The sequence below is a fragment of the Acipenser ruthenus genome, chromosome 3 (assembly GCF_902713425.1).
Source record: "Acipenser ruthenus chromosome 3, fAciRut3.2 maternal haplotype, whole genome shotgun sequence".
Taxonomy (NCBI): Eukaryota; Metazoa; Chordata; class Actinopteri; order Acipenseriformes; family Acipenseridae; genus Acipenser; species Acipenser ruthenus.
The window spans coordinates 102,297,810-102,316,587 of record NC_081191.1 but is presented as its reverse complement, the minus strand read 5'-3'; the positions used below and the strand labels follow the sequence as shown (position 1 = coordinate 102,316,587).

The 18,778-nt window shown below is 36.0% G+C and overlaps 2 protein-coding genes across 2 annotated transcripts in view; both read right to left on the bottom strand.

The window, feature by feature from the left end:
• Positions 1–696: 696 nt before the first annotated feature.
• LOC117435796 (complement C1q-like protein 3) lies at positions 697–8,267 on the bottom strand. The gene is made up of 2 exons (XM_034059230.3): positions 6,914–8,267; positions 697–3,160 (listed from the first exon to the last, which is right to left on the bottom strand). Exons 1-2 carry the CDS (start codon positions 7,502–7,504, stop codon positions 2,981–2,983), a joined length of 771 nt encoding a protein of 256 aa, XP_033915121.1. The 5' UTR covers positions 7,505–8,267; the 3' UTR covers positions 697–2,980.
• Positions 8,268–11,996: 3,729 nt separating this feature from the next.
• Positions 11,997–18,778, bottom strand: part of LOC117435363 (ras suppressor protein 1-like) — a 53,926-nt gene continuing 47,144 nt past the window's right edge. Inside the window, exon 9 of the mRNA XM_034058456.3 lies at positions 11,997–12,512. Within this exon, the coding sequence (XP_033914347.1) occupies positions 12,410–12,512 (103 nt within the window). The 3' untranslated portion in view covers positions 11,997–12,409. The remainder of the gene's footprint in view (positions 12,513–18,778) is intronic.

Genomic DNA, 18,778 nt, shown 5'->3' with positions numbered 1-18,778 from the left:
TATAACTAATTTTCTTTTTTCAACCAAAATGACTCTGAAGTGAGGTGGATTGTGCAACTGTCATTTCTGTCCCCTGGTTCAGAAATGGCAATCATCAGTTACCCCTGTAAATAACAATCTAAACAGAAACGACAAGAAAGAAAAGTACACGTAACCCACATAGCAGGGTATTAAAGGGGTACAAAATTAAATGTCCTCAAACTCTAGATACCGAGTAACCCTTAAGGAAGTAGCAGGCTGTGGCACCACCTGTACTGCACAGAGGTGTGAATGAGCTTCAGCTGCTGACAGATATCTTCATGTTCTTTAAAACCTGATTGAGCAGAAAATAAAAAGGGAGGCAGTGTCAACAAAATCATTCAAAATGAATCAGTAAGAAAAGTGAGACATCGAAATTAAATAATATTTTAATGAAATTGGGGCATTACAAGTACCAGGACCTAATTATGGTTTAGAAGTACAAGCGCTGGTAAATTGTTGTAAAGAAAGAGATTGTTTGCCTCATAGTACTGTATTATTATTATTATTATTTTGTTGTATTAATTGAAGTTACACACTTATATAACCATTGGCTTATTTGTCTCAGGAGTGTTAATATGCTGGTAGAAAGAGATGATCCTTTGAAACATCGGGGGTTTACTCTATTGATTAAAATGACTGCCGGTCTCGATAATGCCACTATTTAAATCATTTACATTTTATATACAGTCATTTTAATAACACAAATACACTCAAAAGACTCACTTGCACTTTTATCGATGTTGGTTTTCAGAGGATTGGTTTCACAAATCCTGATTAGCATTAATCTTGGACTACTTAATGTTACCTGAGGTAATGTTGTCCAAGATTATAGCCATTAAAAATCTGTGAAACCAGTTGATTGGATCCTATTTGAACCCAGTAGGCTGCAATGTGTGAGTCAGCCACTGCATACATCAATTGAATAGGATCATTTGTTTTACATTTCATACTTACCATATTCATATACATAAAATAATAGACAATAATGAGAAAATAAAACTTACAGGTGATCAAAACTAAACAAATTGAATGTGAATTGTTGTATGCACAAATCATAAACACCTTAATATGTGGTTAGTTAATCATCATAAAAATAATTATGTTTTGTTTAAAACAAATATTGTAACTAATTGCAAGTTTAGTGACCATAACACCAGGACAGTATATAAATAAATAATACCAAGTTGTGTGTATGAAGTTCTGTAAGCAAGATGTGAACAAAGTGAAACAAACTTCAGGAAGATTAAAAAGTTACAGAGCTCTGGTTAAACACTGATGGCTCTAAAACTGAAAATTAGCAAATGATCTATGAAAATGCAATGGAAGAAAACGACAGAATTGTGTAATCAGTTTGTTTTCTTAAATCATTTGTTAGCATTACTAAATAAAATTACTACCAAGACCCGACTTCAATTGCTAGTAGGTTCCTGCTTCCATGTCATTGATTTGCCAAGACAGTCTTCTCCAGATCTTACTCATTAAATACAATTTCTGAAGAAGACATTTATTAAATGTCAGTTTTTAAATAAATAAATAAATAACTCACTTATTTTTTGTGGTTCAATTATTCTTTAGTTTTGTTTAAATACAAAATTTCAGTGTATATTTGTATATGTTACAGTTGCAAAGCCTGCTGAGTAGGTGCTGAATTTGCTGAGGATTTTTTTAAGGCTGCTTGGAGAGAACCTGGAACACATTTTTCAATGGCCAGCACATGAAGTACTGTACTGTATTAGCAGAACATCATCTTGGTCCAAGGCAGTCTCTTGACTGGAATATGATGACCTCTAGAGAGTGTACTTCTGTCAATATCAAAGCAGCCCATAAAACCAAAAGGTAAATCTGTATCTTACTAGATTTTTGATACTGAAGCAAGAGTTTATTATATCAGCATCAGCAATTTAAACTACCCTTGGATTTGTAAAAATGGAATAATTATTAATATGTCTGTATTTTATAAAGCTGCTTTTCAAGTTAGTTTGTTTTATTCTTTTATACAGACTAAATGGTTACTGAGCATATCAGCTTTGCAGTTGTCTTTCGTAGGTGTTTTGGAAAAAATGTATCCGTTGCAAATTGCTAAACCTCCAATGACACCTTCATATAAATTAGCCGATTACATTTCCTAGGCAGGCCTATCTGAGACCTGTGGTTTCATGACAGTATTATCAATGTGCAAAGTTTTGGATAACATGCAGAACTTGTATCCTTTTCACTTTTTTAGCAGGTTCCGACAAGTTCTAAATGTTTTAAAAAACAACCAATTAAAAATATTCCTTAACCCATATCCCTTTGTCTTTTGCATAACCACAGCATGTGACTGTGCAGAAACCCAAATTAAAAAGCACAACTATTCTATTTCGAAATGTATCTTTTGGGCATGAAAATGAATCACGCACATTTGGTTGCAGTAGCCCGAGGTATATAGTAGTGCTAAATTTCATAGTGATCAGTCTTGGTATTGCCAGTTAAGTTAAACCCAAATCAGAGGAGTATATTTTTTTAACAGTTTAGGCTTTGGGTTTCCAAAATAACTATGACTCTAGCATTCTTTACACTAAAGTATAAATGTATAAGGTAAACAGTGCCTTTATAGGGAAGCAGAACACATCTTGCACTTTCATTTTCATTTACATTGTAAATTTTGTTATGAGTGGACGTCAAGCATCACAATTAGCAGGCTTTGGCAACACATGAGTAAAGCTGCTAGAAGATACAAACAACAGTGATATAATACTGAGGGATATTTAGGGCACAATCTTAGAATTTTGACTCACATTTTTACAAGGGGAGTCTTTAGAGCACACAGATGTGAGTCGGGTAGTTTTAGCTTGCTTCCTGTTAAGATCCACTCAATAGTTGATTGCCCAATAAAATCTACTTCCATTGAATTGACTGAAGGCTGTTAGGGTTCCAGCCCTCTGACTTTTGAGGGGAAACAAAGTTGTTTTAGGGTGACTTAATCAGCATAGATGATAAATCCAGAAAATGTGCTATATTTGTTGTTGTTTCCTCCATGTGCTTTCCCACCGTCCAGTTTTATATAGACTTCGTCCCCTGGTTCCAAATGCAGAACCACACTGTTGCTAGCATAGTCATAATTCTGGTCAGCGTCCTGAGCTATGGCACTGGCACGGACCTGCAAACAACAAAATCCTCTATAAATATATTTCAGGAGTTCCAGGACAACCCCCCCGACACAGAATATGAGTTTAAAGATTAGATTTATGATAATGCAAATGCAAAGAATGCGAGGCATGTGATTGTAATTAGGATAAGTTCCTGGCGAGCATTAGAGAAAAAAGATCCCTGCATATAACAACCAAATTGACTCTACCAACTGCTTCTCAAAAGTACATTTGTAAATAAAACAAGTTGGAAGAACTGTGAGCAAAAACTAGTGAGCTTTCTGTTTGTTGTAAACCACAGTCAACCAACAGATCTATATATGCCTTCTGTCTGCATGCATTGCCCCAGTTTCATCTATCGATAGAGATGTACTGTGTCTTTATTGATAATAAATGGAGTAGATGTATGAACTCAACCTCATCTCCTTTTGGGTTTGTTGCCTATATAGACAATGTGACCATTTGCATTCACTATAATGGTTGCATGTGGGCAGGCAGCTGGATAATTGAGTTGTATTTTCTGGATTGTTCTCTAAATGAGCTCTAAAAGAGCTCTGTAATACAGAACAAAAAGTACTAAGAAGTAGTGATTAGAAGTAGCAGGCATTAATATTTCATAATTGCCAGAATGATGGTCATAGCATGCATCTTCTGAAATCTTTTGCATGCTGTGAGGCTTTGGGCTTATACCTTCTCTATGTGGAAAGGGCTATATTAAAACAGTACAGTATATTTTTGGTCTAGCCAATAAACATATTAATGGGTATGTTCATTATCAATTCAATATATTATTTTTCAATAAAAAGAATCAGAAAAAAAATATTATTATTATTATTATTATTATTAGTAGTAGTAGTAGTAGTAGTCGTCGTCGTAGTAGTCCTAGTAGTATTGTTGTTGTTGTTGTTATAGATTTTGTTGGTTTTTAACACCAGTAAAATACATGCATTTTAGAATGCCTCATCAATATACTTCTATATAAAATCCCCCATTGTATTCGACTGTATTTTATAGTAATAAAAAGGGGGAAGGGTAGCACTGTTGTGTTCGATATATTCCAGAATATATTCTTATGTTTAGAATACCGGTACATTAGATTTAATTTTAGCCTCAGTGTGGTTTAGCAGGCAGAGCGATAGCTCCTGTCTAGTATAAGTAATTTTATGGAGGCCTCGTTTAAACCCGATGGCGTGTTATTTTCAGGTACGCGGATAAAAAGCAGTAGGCAACGCATGTGCTTGTTCTTGCATGCCTAAACAACTTCCTCTTAGAATGCACGGAAGTGCCCATTTCAAATCTGGTACATTATGGTGTTTACGGTCTTTTTCATCTTTTTAAATTGAATTTATCTTATTTTTCCACCATTAAGAAAATATTTATGATATGCAATACATCTGGTCATGTACATTTTTTTACTTCTGCAACTTTGCGGTGGACTTCTCATTTTGTCTTGTTCATCGTGAATTGTTTTTCTTTTTAGAGAACGGTATTCTGTTTCCAGTTTAAGTTTGCAACAAATATGTATAATTAATGGTTTGCAAAAAAATAATGTATAATTAATGGTAAATGTACCTCTGTTTGACAATATGAAATCACATCACAATGCAATATTGCACCTGTACCAGAATCTCACAGCATACCGCTTTCAGTGTGACAGCGCACCACTTTCTAACATTACAAGGGTCACGTTTTGCTACACTTACCACATTGTGACGATGTACCACTTTATAACACTACACCAGTCTGAGCATTCCCATTTTGTCTGTGTTTCTTGCTGCCCCCATCCTTCCATGTTCCACTTCTGCAAAGCTTGAAACCTGCAAGGCCTCGCCTCATTGAAATATGCTTGAATTTATCTTATGGTAAAATTGTAAAAGCTTGTATGTGATATAATTTATCTCAGCGTTTTTATTATTATTATTATTATTATTATTATTATTATTATTATTATTATTATTATTATTATTATTATTATTATTATTATTATTATTATTATTATTATTATTATTATTAAGGATATACCGCCGTTCATTTTACAATCCTAGAACCAAATACTTAAGTGAAAGGTCTAATTTAATCTCTCTTAAGCGATCTCAATTTTCTATGTGTCATTTTGTTACATTGATTTTTGTGGGGACAATCAGGCCAATGATTTTATAGGTTCCGCTTACTTTCACCCGTTTGGAATAACAGCAGTACTAATGAGACGTCAGCCGGGTGTCGTAACTTATAGGTTACGCAGGTTTGCATGCCATGAAGATGAAATAAACTAGCACCTGTTCAAAATATTTTTTCCTTCATGATACGTTTTTGTTTTGGTGTAGTACAGAAATACAGTGAAAGGTTGCAGCATGCTTTCTCATCTGGACTTTGGGTGCTGATGCTGTCGGCTCGCTTCTCCTTCGCATATCATTGTTAAAGTAATGTCTTGCTCTTATTGTATTACTTGTATTGTAACGCTTGAAATGTTTTTGCTTACGATTGTAAGTCGCCCTGGATAAGGGCGTCTGCTAAGAAATAAATAATAATAATAATAATAATAATAATAATAATAATAATAATAATAATAATAATAATAATAATAATAATAATGTAGACATACTTCTAAAGTGTTATCTTTATCTCTTATCCCCTTGATCTGTACTTACATTTTTAAGAGGCTGTGTGAACTTCGCACCTCATTAAAAGGGTCCTGAGTAATTGTCTAAAAGGCATACATTAATTGTGAGATGCTTACTAGAAACATTGCTTTTAGGCAGTTTGCGGTGTGGTTTTTAATTCTTTCAATTACCCAGTTTTATTGGGTCTTCCTATTAATTTGTCAAGGGATGTATTCGTCTCTGCGACCCATTGCAAATGCATGACAGCATTTAACTACATATAGCTGTCAAAGTGAATAAACCTTCTCTGAAATTGGGCTGTCTCAAGACTTGCAAGTGTGGTAGTCGTATGTTTTCAAAAACTCTCTTTGAAATATTCAGCAAATACCAGTATTGTAGAAAGAACTAAAACACGTTAACAAATCTTGTTTTGTTAGTTTTTTTTATTTTGATTTTTATGTTTTTTTTAGTGTACAATCTACTAACGAATCTATTTTAAACAGTGCATTGTTTCGTGTAAATTGTTAACTCCATTCTTTCAACCTGTTGAATGCTAGCTTACATTTTAACAATTCTGAAACATTTCTGACCGTTTTCCTTTGCTTTTTCCTTTGGTTATTATTATTATTATTATTATTATTATTATTATTATTATTATTATTAGTAGTAGTAGTAGTAGTAGTAGTAGTAGTAGTAGTAGTAGTAGTAGTAGTAGTAGTAGTAGTAGTAGTAGTAGTAGTAGTGGTGGTGTATGTGTTAAATGTAATGAGATTGCACACAACCGTTTCCTTTTTGATTTGATGTACCTTCAGATATTTCGTATAATTGAATGTTTGCTATTTGGTTTCATGCATATTAAACTTAGCTGACTATCTAAAATGTTACTTCGGTAATTCCCTGTGAGATTGTTTTCCTCCTGCGCCCTTTAATATATTTACTTTATTTTACTTCATGTTTTGCGTTATATATTGTTTTGTTTGTTTGTTTTGTTTTCGTTCAGTTTACTGCTATTGCTCCCATGTGCTCTAAACATTTCTATATTGCTCTTTTGGTCATTTTAAAAATATGTACAGGCTACTTTTCAAGACGTCTGCGATTGCTTCTTTGTAATTGTTGTATATGATTCATTGCCTTAGCTCACTTGTCCTCTTTATATCCACTGACCTGGTTATTTTTGCAGAGATCAGCCCACATGCTGGTCCCGTCCCCTCCTCGCATCAAGATGTGGTAAGTGAAGAAGTAGATTCCTGGAATGGAACACGTGAATTTCCCCGTAGTCGGGTCGTAATGGTTGCCCAGGTTAGTGACTACATCGTCGAATTTAAGCACCTCGTAGCCTTCGTGTTGCTTCTTCAGACCAGCGTAGAAAGCGATCTTGGGGACTGTGCTGTAAGTAGCGGCGCTTATAGCCCCAGCGGCTGTGTTTGATCCTGGTGGACCGGGTAGTCCGGGCCGTCCAGGCTCCCCTTTCTCACCAGGAGGGCCCTCTGGGCCGGGTAGACCCGGTTCTCCGGGAGGACCCCTTGGACCTGCCTTCCCAGGACGACCAGGCTCCCCTTTAGGACCTTGGATGAATGTTGGTAGGGACTGGATAAGGTTGGGATCGGGGACGGTGTCTGCCGTGGCGGTGCTGGTTGGCGATTTAGTCCCATAAGGATCACACACCATGCGGCAGGTTCCAAGCATCTCGTAGTGGGCCGAGGTTCCAGCTGAGTTGACCAGGACCGGGATTAGGATGACTAGCACGAGGACCATTACGACCCCAAAAGCTCCCGCAGCTATGAGCCGCTTCCTGCCGACAAACCTGGTCAGAGCAGGGCGATCCTCTTGTTTGCTTTTGGACGCAATTTTGGTGGTTGACCAAGGACCTCCTTAAGAAGAAATCAATTATACCCAACTGTTTTAAATCTTAATTAAAATGTTGGCTTGAGCTTCTTTGCTGATGCTGGCTCTCTTCTTTGTCCTGTTTCATATGATCTCTCAGACACTTCAAAGATCACTCACAGGTGCGCCGGGTTAAATAAAAATACAATCTTTCACATCTCTCACACCTCCACATTAAAGCTCTATATCCACGTGTGGCTAAGAGGAGCAAACCACCTCCCTGTAGTGAAGGATCACACTCCTTTATGCTCTTGAATGCGATCGACTTCTGCCAGCCATGCCACTTCAGAGAGATAGCATCGAGTCTTGCTTCAGGGCGAGACGAGAACCGCTGAAAACAGTGCGCAAGTTTGCATGCGGCCACTTACAGACATCTTAACATCTTGACTGCTGAATTGTCAGCGCCAGAGTATAGAGGCGGGCAGGCATATACAGTTTTGCATCTCACCAGAGAGCCCAGCCTTATAAAAGATGAACATGTTAAACAAACCTTGCCACTTACAGCTATCTTGACATCTCTCTTGGAGTTCAGCCGGAGCAAATATTAAAGAGACGTGGAGTCAGAGACAAAGACACTCTCCTTCTCATTGAGTAACTTGGCATTTCAGATAACTCGTGTCTCAGCAAAAGATAAATAGTGACTTGCAGTGCAACCCTGTTTGTGAAACATGCTGTACCAGAGAGCTTTCGTTTACATCTTCTGATGTTTCCTGTCAAGGCATCCGTTTTTGAATGGAATATGTCTGAAGGTTTCAATATACGTCAGTGGGCATAATTATATTTTAACAACTGAATCTAATTGGATGCGGTTTAAAGCTTTAATAATATTTTCTAATCTAACACCCACAATTAAGTAACGCGATAATCGCAATCATGAAATATAGCTGGACCAGGGTACAGTTTTTAAAGAGAGAGGTTCATTCTTTAATACTTTCTTTGCAATGTCACCTTGCAATATACTTTCTGATTTGTAGACATGCAAAGGCATAGCTTGTATATCACATATCAAGCTCAATACACCATCGGATGGATACATGTATGCAGAAAGGTCGACAAATAGCGAGATACTTCTTTAGAATATTACGAAGCAGCAGCAAGTGTTGAAAAATAAACCATATCATCAAGCGAAATAAAAGCGTTGCTGGAGAAGCCCAGGGGGACTTTCTTCCCTGTGAGCAAATTAGTAAGAAGCAAGCTTGTCAGTCAATGCGGGGGTGACACTTTTGTGTCAGTAGGTAGGTGGTGGATATCAGGATGTGAGTTATTGCACTGGTGTAAGAGTCAGAGTCATAAAGGATTATTTCGTAATCCACGGTGATGCGTGTGTGTTTTCTTGTCGTATTATCATGCATTGTTTTCCTTTTCTCTGCTGTAAGATCATGCTTCATGGCACAGACCAGTAAAGACGAATTGATTTTTTTTTATAAATGTTTTTTTTTTTTAACTCTTTCTTTTACAACAACCACCAGGGAAAACAAATCTAAACACACACACACGTTGTATGTATCTATATAGTATATACGCAAGATGTACAATTAGTGCCATGTGCTACCGACACAAAGTTTCTACAGAGCGCGCGGGCTAGATGCTCCTCTGTCTATGGTGCTGAAAATGAACACGGGGGTCTGAATACTGAAGCGTTAGGTTAATATTATGAATGTAATATCTATGAGCAGAAGTAATCGGTGGACAGGCAAATTGGGAGTATATTACTCGTGTTAAATAATACATACATACATTGTATTCTTAATACACGGGAATATACATGTACTGTATTACAGTAGTGTTCACAGTATAAATGGCATATTCTTAGAAGAAATAAGAATGTTCTGGGTCTCTGAGGATGCAGTGTGGAGAGATTATGACGCGGGTTATCAACTTTCCAGCTGTTGTTAAGTTATGTGCCAAAAAATCAAAAGGTTTAAAACTAAAACTAAAAAGACAGCTTTGCGTGAGTCTGAAAGAAACACAATAATAACTTTAGGCCATGACATTTAAAACACCTCACACTTGTTATAATTTCTTCATAAAATGATGAATGAATGAACCATGTAATGCCAAACTATTATTTGTTATGGTCAAAAGCTATTTAATTCTAACTAGATGCCGCTGCTTGTATCAAACAGACAATAAATATTGCCTGCAAAAAAAAAAAAAAAAAAAAATTATTGAATAGAAATGTATAAACAACAGATGCAAACTGTGTTTCACCAACTACTATTGCAGAGTTAATACAACTGAAATGGACCCAAACACACCAAAGTAATTGATGATGAATACACAGGGTTTATTAAAGGATCATATAAGAAACAAATAGAATCGCCGACAATACGTTGCACATACTTGTGCAACTGGACAGTCACATGACTTAATGTATTATGCAAATTACATCTGTCATATCATATTGTTGTTGCTAAATTTCGGTTACCCGGATGTACTCCTTCTAACATTTGGACTGCATTTGAATGACACCTTCATGCCGCAAAACTGAATGGGTTCATCACCCACAGTTGGTAGAAGCAACACACACGTTAATTCTGTGCGCAGCTGGGTAAGGTGGAATAATTATTGGTATTAAAACAAACCAAAAAATAACAATGCAATCCATTTGCTTGGTATTCAAATGACATTTATTGTAAGGGTGTGTGTCATTTTAACGTGGTATAAAAACATATTCATTCAAGTGTTATAGACCTCGCATTAGCTAACCCAGGTCCATTTCTAAAGGCAGCCATCATACCAAAGTACACCAACACAACACAGGCTATACAAGTGTAGACTACACACAACAATATGCACAGTAAAACCTATCTAACACTGCCTCTACCTACTGGCATTCTGTATTGCTGTATTCTGTACATCTTAAAATGCGGTATGGCCACGGCCCCCAAGAACTTGTGTTTTCATTATAAGATGGATTTTACCTCGGCTCCTGAAAGTTTAGATCTATTCCATTTGAGTATTTTTACCTTCAGCATATAATTGTAATGGTGGTACATTATGTACAGAATGTCTTTTTGCAAGTCCAATATGTGGGTCTTTCAGTTTCATAAATCACTGAATAAAAATCAATGTTACTGGTCTGCTGTGATACCAGTGCCCTTGAAATGGTGAGATGAATAAATAAAAAAATGACTACTTTCTAACAAACATGTCAGTAATTGATCAGCCACTAAACTGAAATGCTTTGTTGTATTTCGATTGTGGTTATACAGTGTTTGAGCATATTGATTGTGTTTAGACTACAGACGATTGGCTTTGGTACTGAATTAGCCTCCATTTAATGAAGCCTTTCTTAAAGACTCTTGTGAATACAATTAAACAATTGCTGTACTGCAACTCCCTATAAGCATACCCAGCAGTAAAAAAAAAAAAAAAACTAGAAATCTCTGAATACTACTGAGGATGGACAAGCCTAACTAAGAGCTCTAGTATTGCAAAAGGTTAGTAAATCATACTCATCCATTCTGTTAAGGAATGATAACCATCCTATAAGCCAATGTTATGTTATCTAGGTATTTAGTTTAGTCCAGTAACCCTGCAATATCATTTAAGTTACTTTGCTAATTAATTTCTACTTTCAGAATAAATATTAGACAAAATACAATATGAAACACTTTTTATGCTTGTCAATTTCACTGTTCATGATGGTGAGGGCAAACGACACTTGTCTCAATTAGAAAGACAACAAATTGTGTCAGGCTACTACTAAGAAAATCTTAGCTTGAAATAAAACATGGGTTAACTTAACGGAATATTCACACTCCATTCTCTACTGGGAAAATAGAATCAGGTATGTATGTGTATGTGTGTGTGTGTGTATATATATATATATATATATATATATATATATATATATATATATATATATATACACACACACACACACACAAACAATATACTGTATAGTATTGGCAAATGCTTCCAGTGGAGTAATATTTATTGACATTTTGTTGATCTTGTGTATTAAAAAAATTATTATTAAAACATAACTGAATATTACATTTCTTATTTTACACGTATAACACGTCTTAATGATTAGTAGCTCAGAAAATTAGCAATGGGAGGAAATACATCAGAAGACCTTATGTTTGACCTACCCATAAGGAGATACTAAAAATCTATATATGGGATGCCTTTGGTCATTATTGTGTGTGTGGCTATTATTAATCATCTTCATTTTTAAGATGATTTTAGGATTCTCAAATAATCATTTATACTTTGAAGTTACCAATTTAAATTGTAATATTTATAAATGTTACCTGCTACAAAATCAAAACTATGATTACAAAACAATTAAAATAATAATCTGTCCACCAGAAGCACAGTGGGATGTTATAAAAGACCAAAATAAAAATACAGATTGTCATACAAACACGTTCTTTTATTTAAAGTAAAGGGGAACAAATTAGACTTTTATCTGAAATGAAAGATGACACATTACAGTAGATGACGTCCAAAAAAAGTGTGAGCTTTAAAAGCTAAAAACACACATAATAAAATGATAAACTAGCTGATGCATACCTACATAAACAGTGTGGCACAATGTATGAAGCTTAAACCACTGGTGAGATTAATATTTCTGTGGCGATTATAAAACGGTGCGATACATGTAGAAAACTCCCAGGACATTAATTTGTAGAGTTTGTTAGTTTAAATATTAATAATTTGTTCTTGACAACAAAATGTTTTTTTTTTTTTTTTCTTTCTTGAGGTACATACATAGAAAAAAGGCACATGCAATCCATTCTTCTTGGAATACAGGCTTTGTCCTCCTCATTTGTTCTTAGCTGCCAGAGGTTTGCGGCTGATTTTCTTGGTCTTGTCACTGTTTTTCTTTGGGGGTTCTGGGTTGGCCTGCATGTGTCTCCCATATAGGCTGCAAAAATACATACAAAAAAGTTATAACCAGTTAAAAGGTTGATGTGACTCAAATAGCTGTTTTATTCATTCATTTGTACAGTTTATTGTCAAATGTGAAGGAGAAAGCAAGTACGTGACTCATCAGCTACCTCTGACAAGAATCAGGGGGAAATGAGGTAACCGTTATTCATGGAGTAGGATCTTTAAACGGTGCTTCGTTGTCATTTGTGTGCATTGTTCTAATTATAACTTCAGGATCCTTGGGTCATCTAAAGTGGCTAATAAACCCTGCTTCCCTGTCAGTGACTAAAATACAATTCATACTTTTATTTACAACTGCAATAAATACTCATAAGCATGTAAATTAGCTTGCTTGACAGGAACAACAAGAAGTAATCGGCTCAGTGTTTCCTTCATCTTTCTGCTTGTTCCTTAGCCCTTAGTTCCTTAAAAAATGTAAAAGTTTTCAGTAAAAAAAATAAATAATACAATTACACAAATTGGGTTGAGCTCGAGAGACAGAGTGCCCATTTACAGCCGAGTGAGTTTCATGCCAAACCAGAAAACCCCGGGGCTCACTAATGTGACTGAGAGAGATGGTGTCAGAGCCCTCCCTGGCTGCCCCTGTGTGATTGATGGCACAGGGGTAGCTACCCAGCCATCAATTCCATATTAATAAGTACCGTTGATTAAATGTTGACAAAGTACTCTGTGATTAAAGTGGCGGGTGTGCAGGATGCCGCGAAATGGACTATGCTGTGTAACGGAAGCTGAATGCAGACTTCAATTACAGTACGTCACTCAAAAATTACTTTCATTACGCCTAATAAATACAAAGCAAAGGCTTAGTCACAGCAAGGCCAGCATGAAGGCAGTCTCTGTGGGACGACGATGTATTTAATAGCTTGAGAAGAATTCATCTGCCAAACACGAGTCTAACCAAACTCTACAGGGCTGTTACTCTAATGGCACCTTTTTCACTTAAAATCTACCTTTTAGAAACTTAAAAGAAAGTAATATTAAAAATACTTAAAACACAATATTTGTTTTCCTCTTAAAAATATTAAATTAAGAAGACGACCTTTCCTGGTAAGTTTCTAGTACCAGTGATTTCATGCAAGTCACTTAATAACTACTGAGACAAAATGAATGCTTTACTAACAGGTAAGAGGCATGGCTTTAATAATATTGTATATAGTTTAGCAAACTAAAATGCCTCCCTTCTTTGCTTCTTTCCTGAATGAATAAATAAACAAAGCAGGCCCCAAAACTAAATGTACTGTTAAACTATTTGTCAGTAGGCCATAAACATACTAAACATTAAGAAACAAAAAGAGCCCAAGATGAATCTGTTTGAAAGAGTTATATGTAAACATCCAAAAACATATGATGTACAGTTATTAAAGTATTCATTCTTTCTTGCTAGCGTAATAACATTAAATAGTTCTATTTACTTCTGAATAAATGGCTGAAAACTTTACTCACTTCAATATATGGTCCAGAATGGTATTTGAACGGCTCAGATATGTAGGATGTTTATTACTAGTTTTGTAATTACCCCGTCAAGCACTCAAGTTAATGGAATTCACTTGGAATCTGTTTTTTGAGGCGAGTTGTAAAGTTATGCAGCGTTATGCAATTTAACAAGACTGATAACTCAAGCAGTTTAGGTGAGTGGTGCTGTAGTACCAGCGGTAAGGAAGTCCAATAGAAGTAAACAGGACGTTTGATAGGAGACATGTTTTCTTGTATTAAATAATAATGGGGGAGGGACCCTGCACTGGTGGAAGCAGAATAAAAAAAAATGGACCCCATAAACTTTTTTTTTTTGTTTGTGGATCTTTTGTATTAATTTGATCTATAAGTTTCAAAGAGACGAAAACATTATTCCTGATGCATCAGCAGCAGCACTTTTTTCTACTGAATTTGACGACACATTTCTGCAAGCTTTTCCTTTTTTCTATCTCCTGGATCATACGGGATGAAGTTGTGTTGTGATCTGTAGAGCCACAAGGCAGTGGATACTGTAATAAACAGCCCTCCTGTTGGAATTGTAATCCCTTTTCTTACTTGACCACTTGGATTTGTAGCACCAGCCAAAAATCTCCAGGCACTTCTGGGGAAATACAACAGCAGAGGCAGAAACTTTACTTGTGCTCAACCAGATTTGTTTTTTTTATTTGATTTTTGTACCAAATAATAAGCACTTTTTTCTTGGTCTGGATACTTATCACTCTTCCTTAAATGCGCTTTACTTGCTCTTATCTGCCCCCTATTTTTTTTTTTCATTTAATCCTGTACTTTAGAGTATTGTAATCTGTCAAGTGTTATTTAATCTGTAGTATTTTGTATTTAATTATATCCTGATGTAACTATCACTGACACTGTTATCTACTCCGTTATTGAATCATATTTTGTCATACTTGTACTTGCTAGAACCAAAGTCATTGTATTTATCTTGCTGCCGGTCCTGTAAAATGTAGTCAGCGTGGATGGGGTTAAATTCCCATCACGATACAATAATTGTATTATTACTTGTACTGTGATTCTTGAAATGTATTTTTGTTTACGACTGTAAGTCGCCCTGGATAAGGGTATCTGCTAAGAAATAAATAATAATAATAATAATAATAATAATAATAATAATAATAATAATAATAATAACATGGAGTGTGCTATTTGATCTCATGCTATATAAATGTTGTAAATCCATCTTCTATTTTTAGAGCTTACTGAAATGCTTAGGTCTTGTTAAATAAACAGTTTCAAAATCACAGATGGTGGAATTGTTATGTGGACCTTGCTAACACTTTGACTATGTGTCAAAAAATTCAAAGCATTTAAAACAAGTGGAAATGTTACAGAAGGTTTGACTTGTCTGTTATAACTTGAAGTGGTAATGTTTGTGTACTTATCGTATGAGCTTTTGGCCTTCAATTGTCAAAACATGCATTTGAAACTGATTCTAGCAACATGTGTCTTTTGTGTTATGTTCAGATTGCCCTGTTTTGCATTTTTAAAGTTGAAAATCAGCAGACCATTCATTTTCTGACAGATCATGCAAAGGCAGACCAATGCAATGTGGAATGAAATGGAATGATGTGGTTTGAATTTGTAAAGGCTTTAAAAAAGGGAGACAACAGGAACGGGATGTTGTATTAATCTAGCTATCTTTTTCTACTAAGTGCATTTTTTACTTAGGTCCATTGCAAATACATAATGCTCTATTTCCTTCACCATATTAAGGTGAACTTAAAAGAATGAAGTGCTCTCTTCATAATGTAGGTTAACCATGAAATATCAGGTACCAAACAGAAACAAACAAGTACAACCTAACAAAAAATGCTTAAGTGTACAGTGCAGCACACGCTGTCCCAAGAGGAGGAGGCAAAACAACTTAATAAATGCAGGGAGAACCAATAGCCTTGTTATTACATTGCAGTGTTTTATGAATAACTTTAACCAATAAAAACAAGCAGCCAATTTGAACCTTCTAAGAAACTAAACTACAACATAATGGCTACCTATGACAAACTATATTATACTTAGGGCTTTTCATTTTTATGTGTTTATTTTGAGCTATTTGAGTTCTATGTAGATACCCTGAAAATGTTTTTTTTTTTTTTTTTTTTTTTTTCAGGGCTTTCGCTTTTTAGATACTGTATGAGATTATTTTTTTCAGTTACTTCCCAAAATTCTTGTGCAGGTTTTCCTGGCACAATATGTATAGCACACAAGTACCTTGTTTCCTTTGCTGTCTTCCGCAACGAAATCCTTATGGTCACGGGCATATTCTTCAGGGTTTTTTGCGTGTACAGGCATTTTTTAAAATTTGTAATTCTGTTTTAAATCCCACGAGCGTGTACAATCCTCCTTATCGAACTGTAATATAGCTGTAAATGCTGCGAGCAATCTCATTTTAAATCTCACAAGCATTCCTGTCTGCAGTGTCTCCAATAGAAATGTAGGAATTTGCTGCCACTCAGGTGGGTTTAAAGTATTCAGAATGAATCAATGCGAGATACAAGTCAGGAAGTTGGGACATTGCATAACTAACTGCACTGAGAAAGGGGTGAAGTCAATGTGAATCAAGTAACCGTTTCCAGTGTTTTTTCTGGCATTTATTGGATAGACACCGATTGCATTTTTGTTTTTTGTATCAGGGGTGTTTTAATCAGTGTTTATCGGTTAAAACAGAAAACCAGCAGCCCTCATTATATTGCATCTCCTCATTCTTCCTTTCATAAGGAAATGGTTTAATTGTGTCTCTTGGCAATGTCTCCTTTGAAATTGTATCATACAGAGCCAGTCATGTTTCCTGTTAAACCACACATTTAAAAAGATATTGAATCCAAATCCTAAAATGACTAATCAATTACCAGACCCTGGAGAACAAATGCCATTTCTGCAGATGTCAGCTCAAGCTCACCAGCACCTGGCCAGCAGGGGCCGCTGTAGCACGTAGAGCACAGCCCCTGGAAGCGCTCCCTGTGGGCCCCCAGCCAAGACAGGTCACCAAGATTGAAAACAGCAAGGTATCTCGCATGACACACCCATACACTCCTCACAGTACTGCTTTTACTAGCTGAGCTACTGAGGGCCCCCTCTTCACTTTGTGTTTATATGTTATTGGTCGCTACACCTTTTCAACTCTTTTTAAAAATCATGATAGCATAACATATCAGTGAAGCACAACTCCTAACAAGTCATTCTTACGGAATATATCAGTGAAGCACAACTCCTAACAGGTCATTCTTACGAAATATATCAGTGAAGCACAACTCCTAACAGGTCATTCTTACGGAATATATCAGTGAAGCACAACTCCTAACAGGTCATTCTTACGGAATATATCAGTGAAGCACAACTCCTAACAGGTCATTCTTACGGAATAAAAAAAAAACATGTAAGCAGAGGTTTTCCCTTCAGTATGTGTAGAGATACTGGACCGGATTTATTAAGCTTGTGTATTTCATTACTATTTAAATGGTCTGCCTTTATGAGTTATCAACTATCATGCTGTATGTTTTGAAGGCTATGTCTGGCTGTGATTGCAGTGCATATCTTGCGTAGGAGTAAAATATTGTTTTTGATGTTTTATTAGATTGATCTCATAAAAAGACATTTGAAAAAACTGCAGGATAGGAATTAGCCTTCTTCAGTTGGCTGCCCAGCAATACGAACTGCACTGCTGGTTTTATAGTTGATTGTATGTATTTATTTATAAAGCCTCAATACTAGTGTTACAGCTCCATGCATGCCCTGGAGTTTCTACACTGGCATAATAAAAAAAAACAGCAAATGTGAATGGTATGCTTGGACAGGTTGCTCGTGTCTCTGTGATCACAGCTGTTGAATAATCTATTGCATGTGAATTACAGTATCTCTGAACTGTTTGTGAACTGAGCTTCATACAGTGCAGATTTAACCTTGGGTGGATTTGTTAGGTGACCTTGCCAGCCTGGCCTCTATTTGCTGAACTACGGTGAAAAAGGATCTTTCAGAATGTTCTTCTCATAACCTGGTATCGCTGTAAATGAAACGATCTGCCTTCTTGCAAGCCAGGGTAAGGATTGTATTCTGCTGGCTGCAGCACAAAGCATGTGCATCATTGCATGGTCTCATCAGATCCATTGAGCGCTGGCTAATTTGTGATTATTGGACACTGTGACAAAGATGATGTTTCGATTTTAAAGATCTTATGGAAAGTAATAGGGAGAGAACTACATGAATACATTATGAGAAGTTTTATTGGACTGGTGATGGCAGGGCATCCTGTTTGGGTTACAAACATAACCTAATTCTTCCCTACCCCAGACTCATATCCATAGTCCCTCCCTCATTTGAATATGATCGTGATAAATAAATAAAAAACAGAAACAATCGCTTCACTGTTAAACCTGTGTCATCGGGAATTCAGCATCTCAACAGCTTCTATCAAACAAGAAAAAAAAAAAAAAAACCTTTGACACACTTCTGAAAAACTTCTCAGCGCTTCAAGTTGACATGGTTTTAGGTTTTTTCTGTATCGCTTGTGTTACAGTGAAGTAAGAACTAATGTGATTGGATGTTGGTGGACACCCTTGATGATGCTGCCACATGTAAGCACCTGGAAGCTCCTTGCTGTGATTAGATGAACCTGTTAGGTGTACCCAAGCATAAGGCTGAACAGGTTGTTGATGCATGTTAAATATTGGAAACATTGAGGAGAGTAATACCATTCTACAGGTGAACAGGTCAGTTCTGTTTGTTTTGTTTCTTTTGTTTATTTGGTGTAAGGAT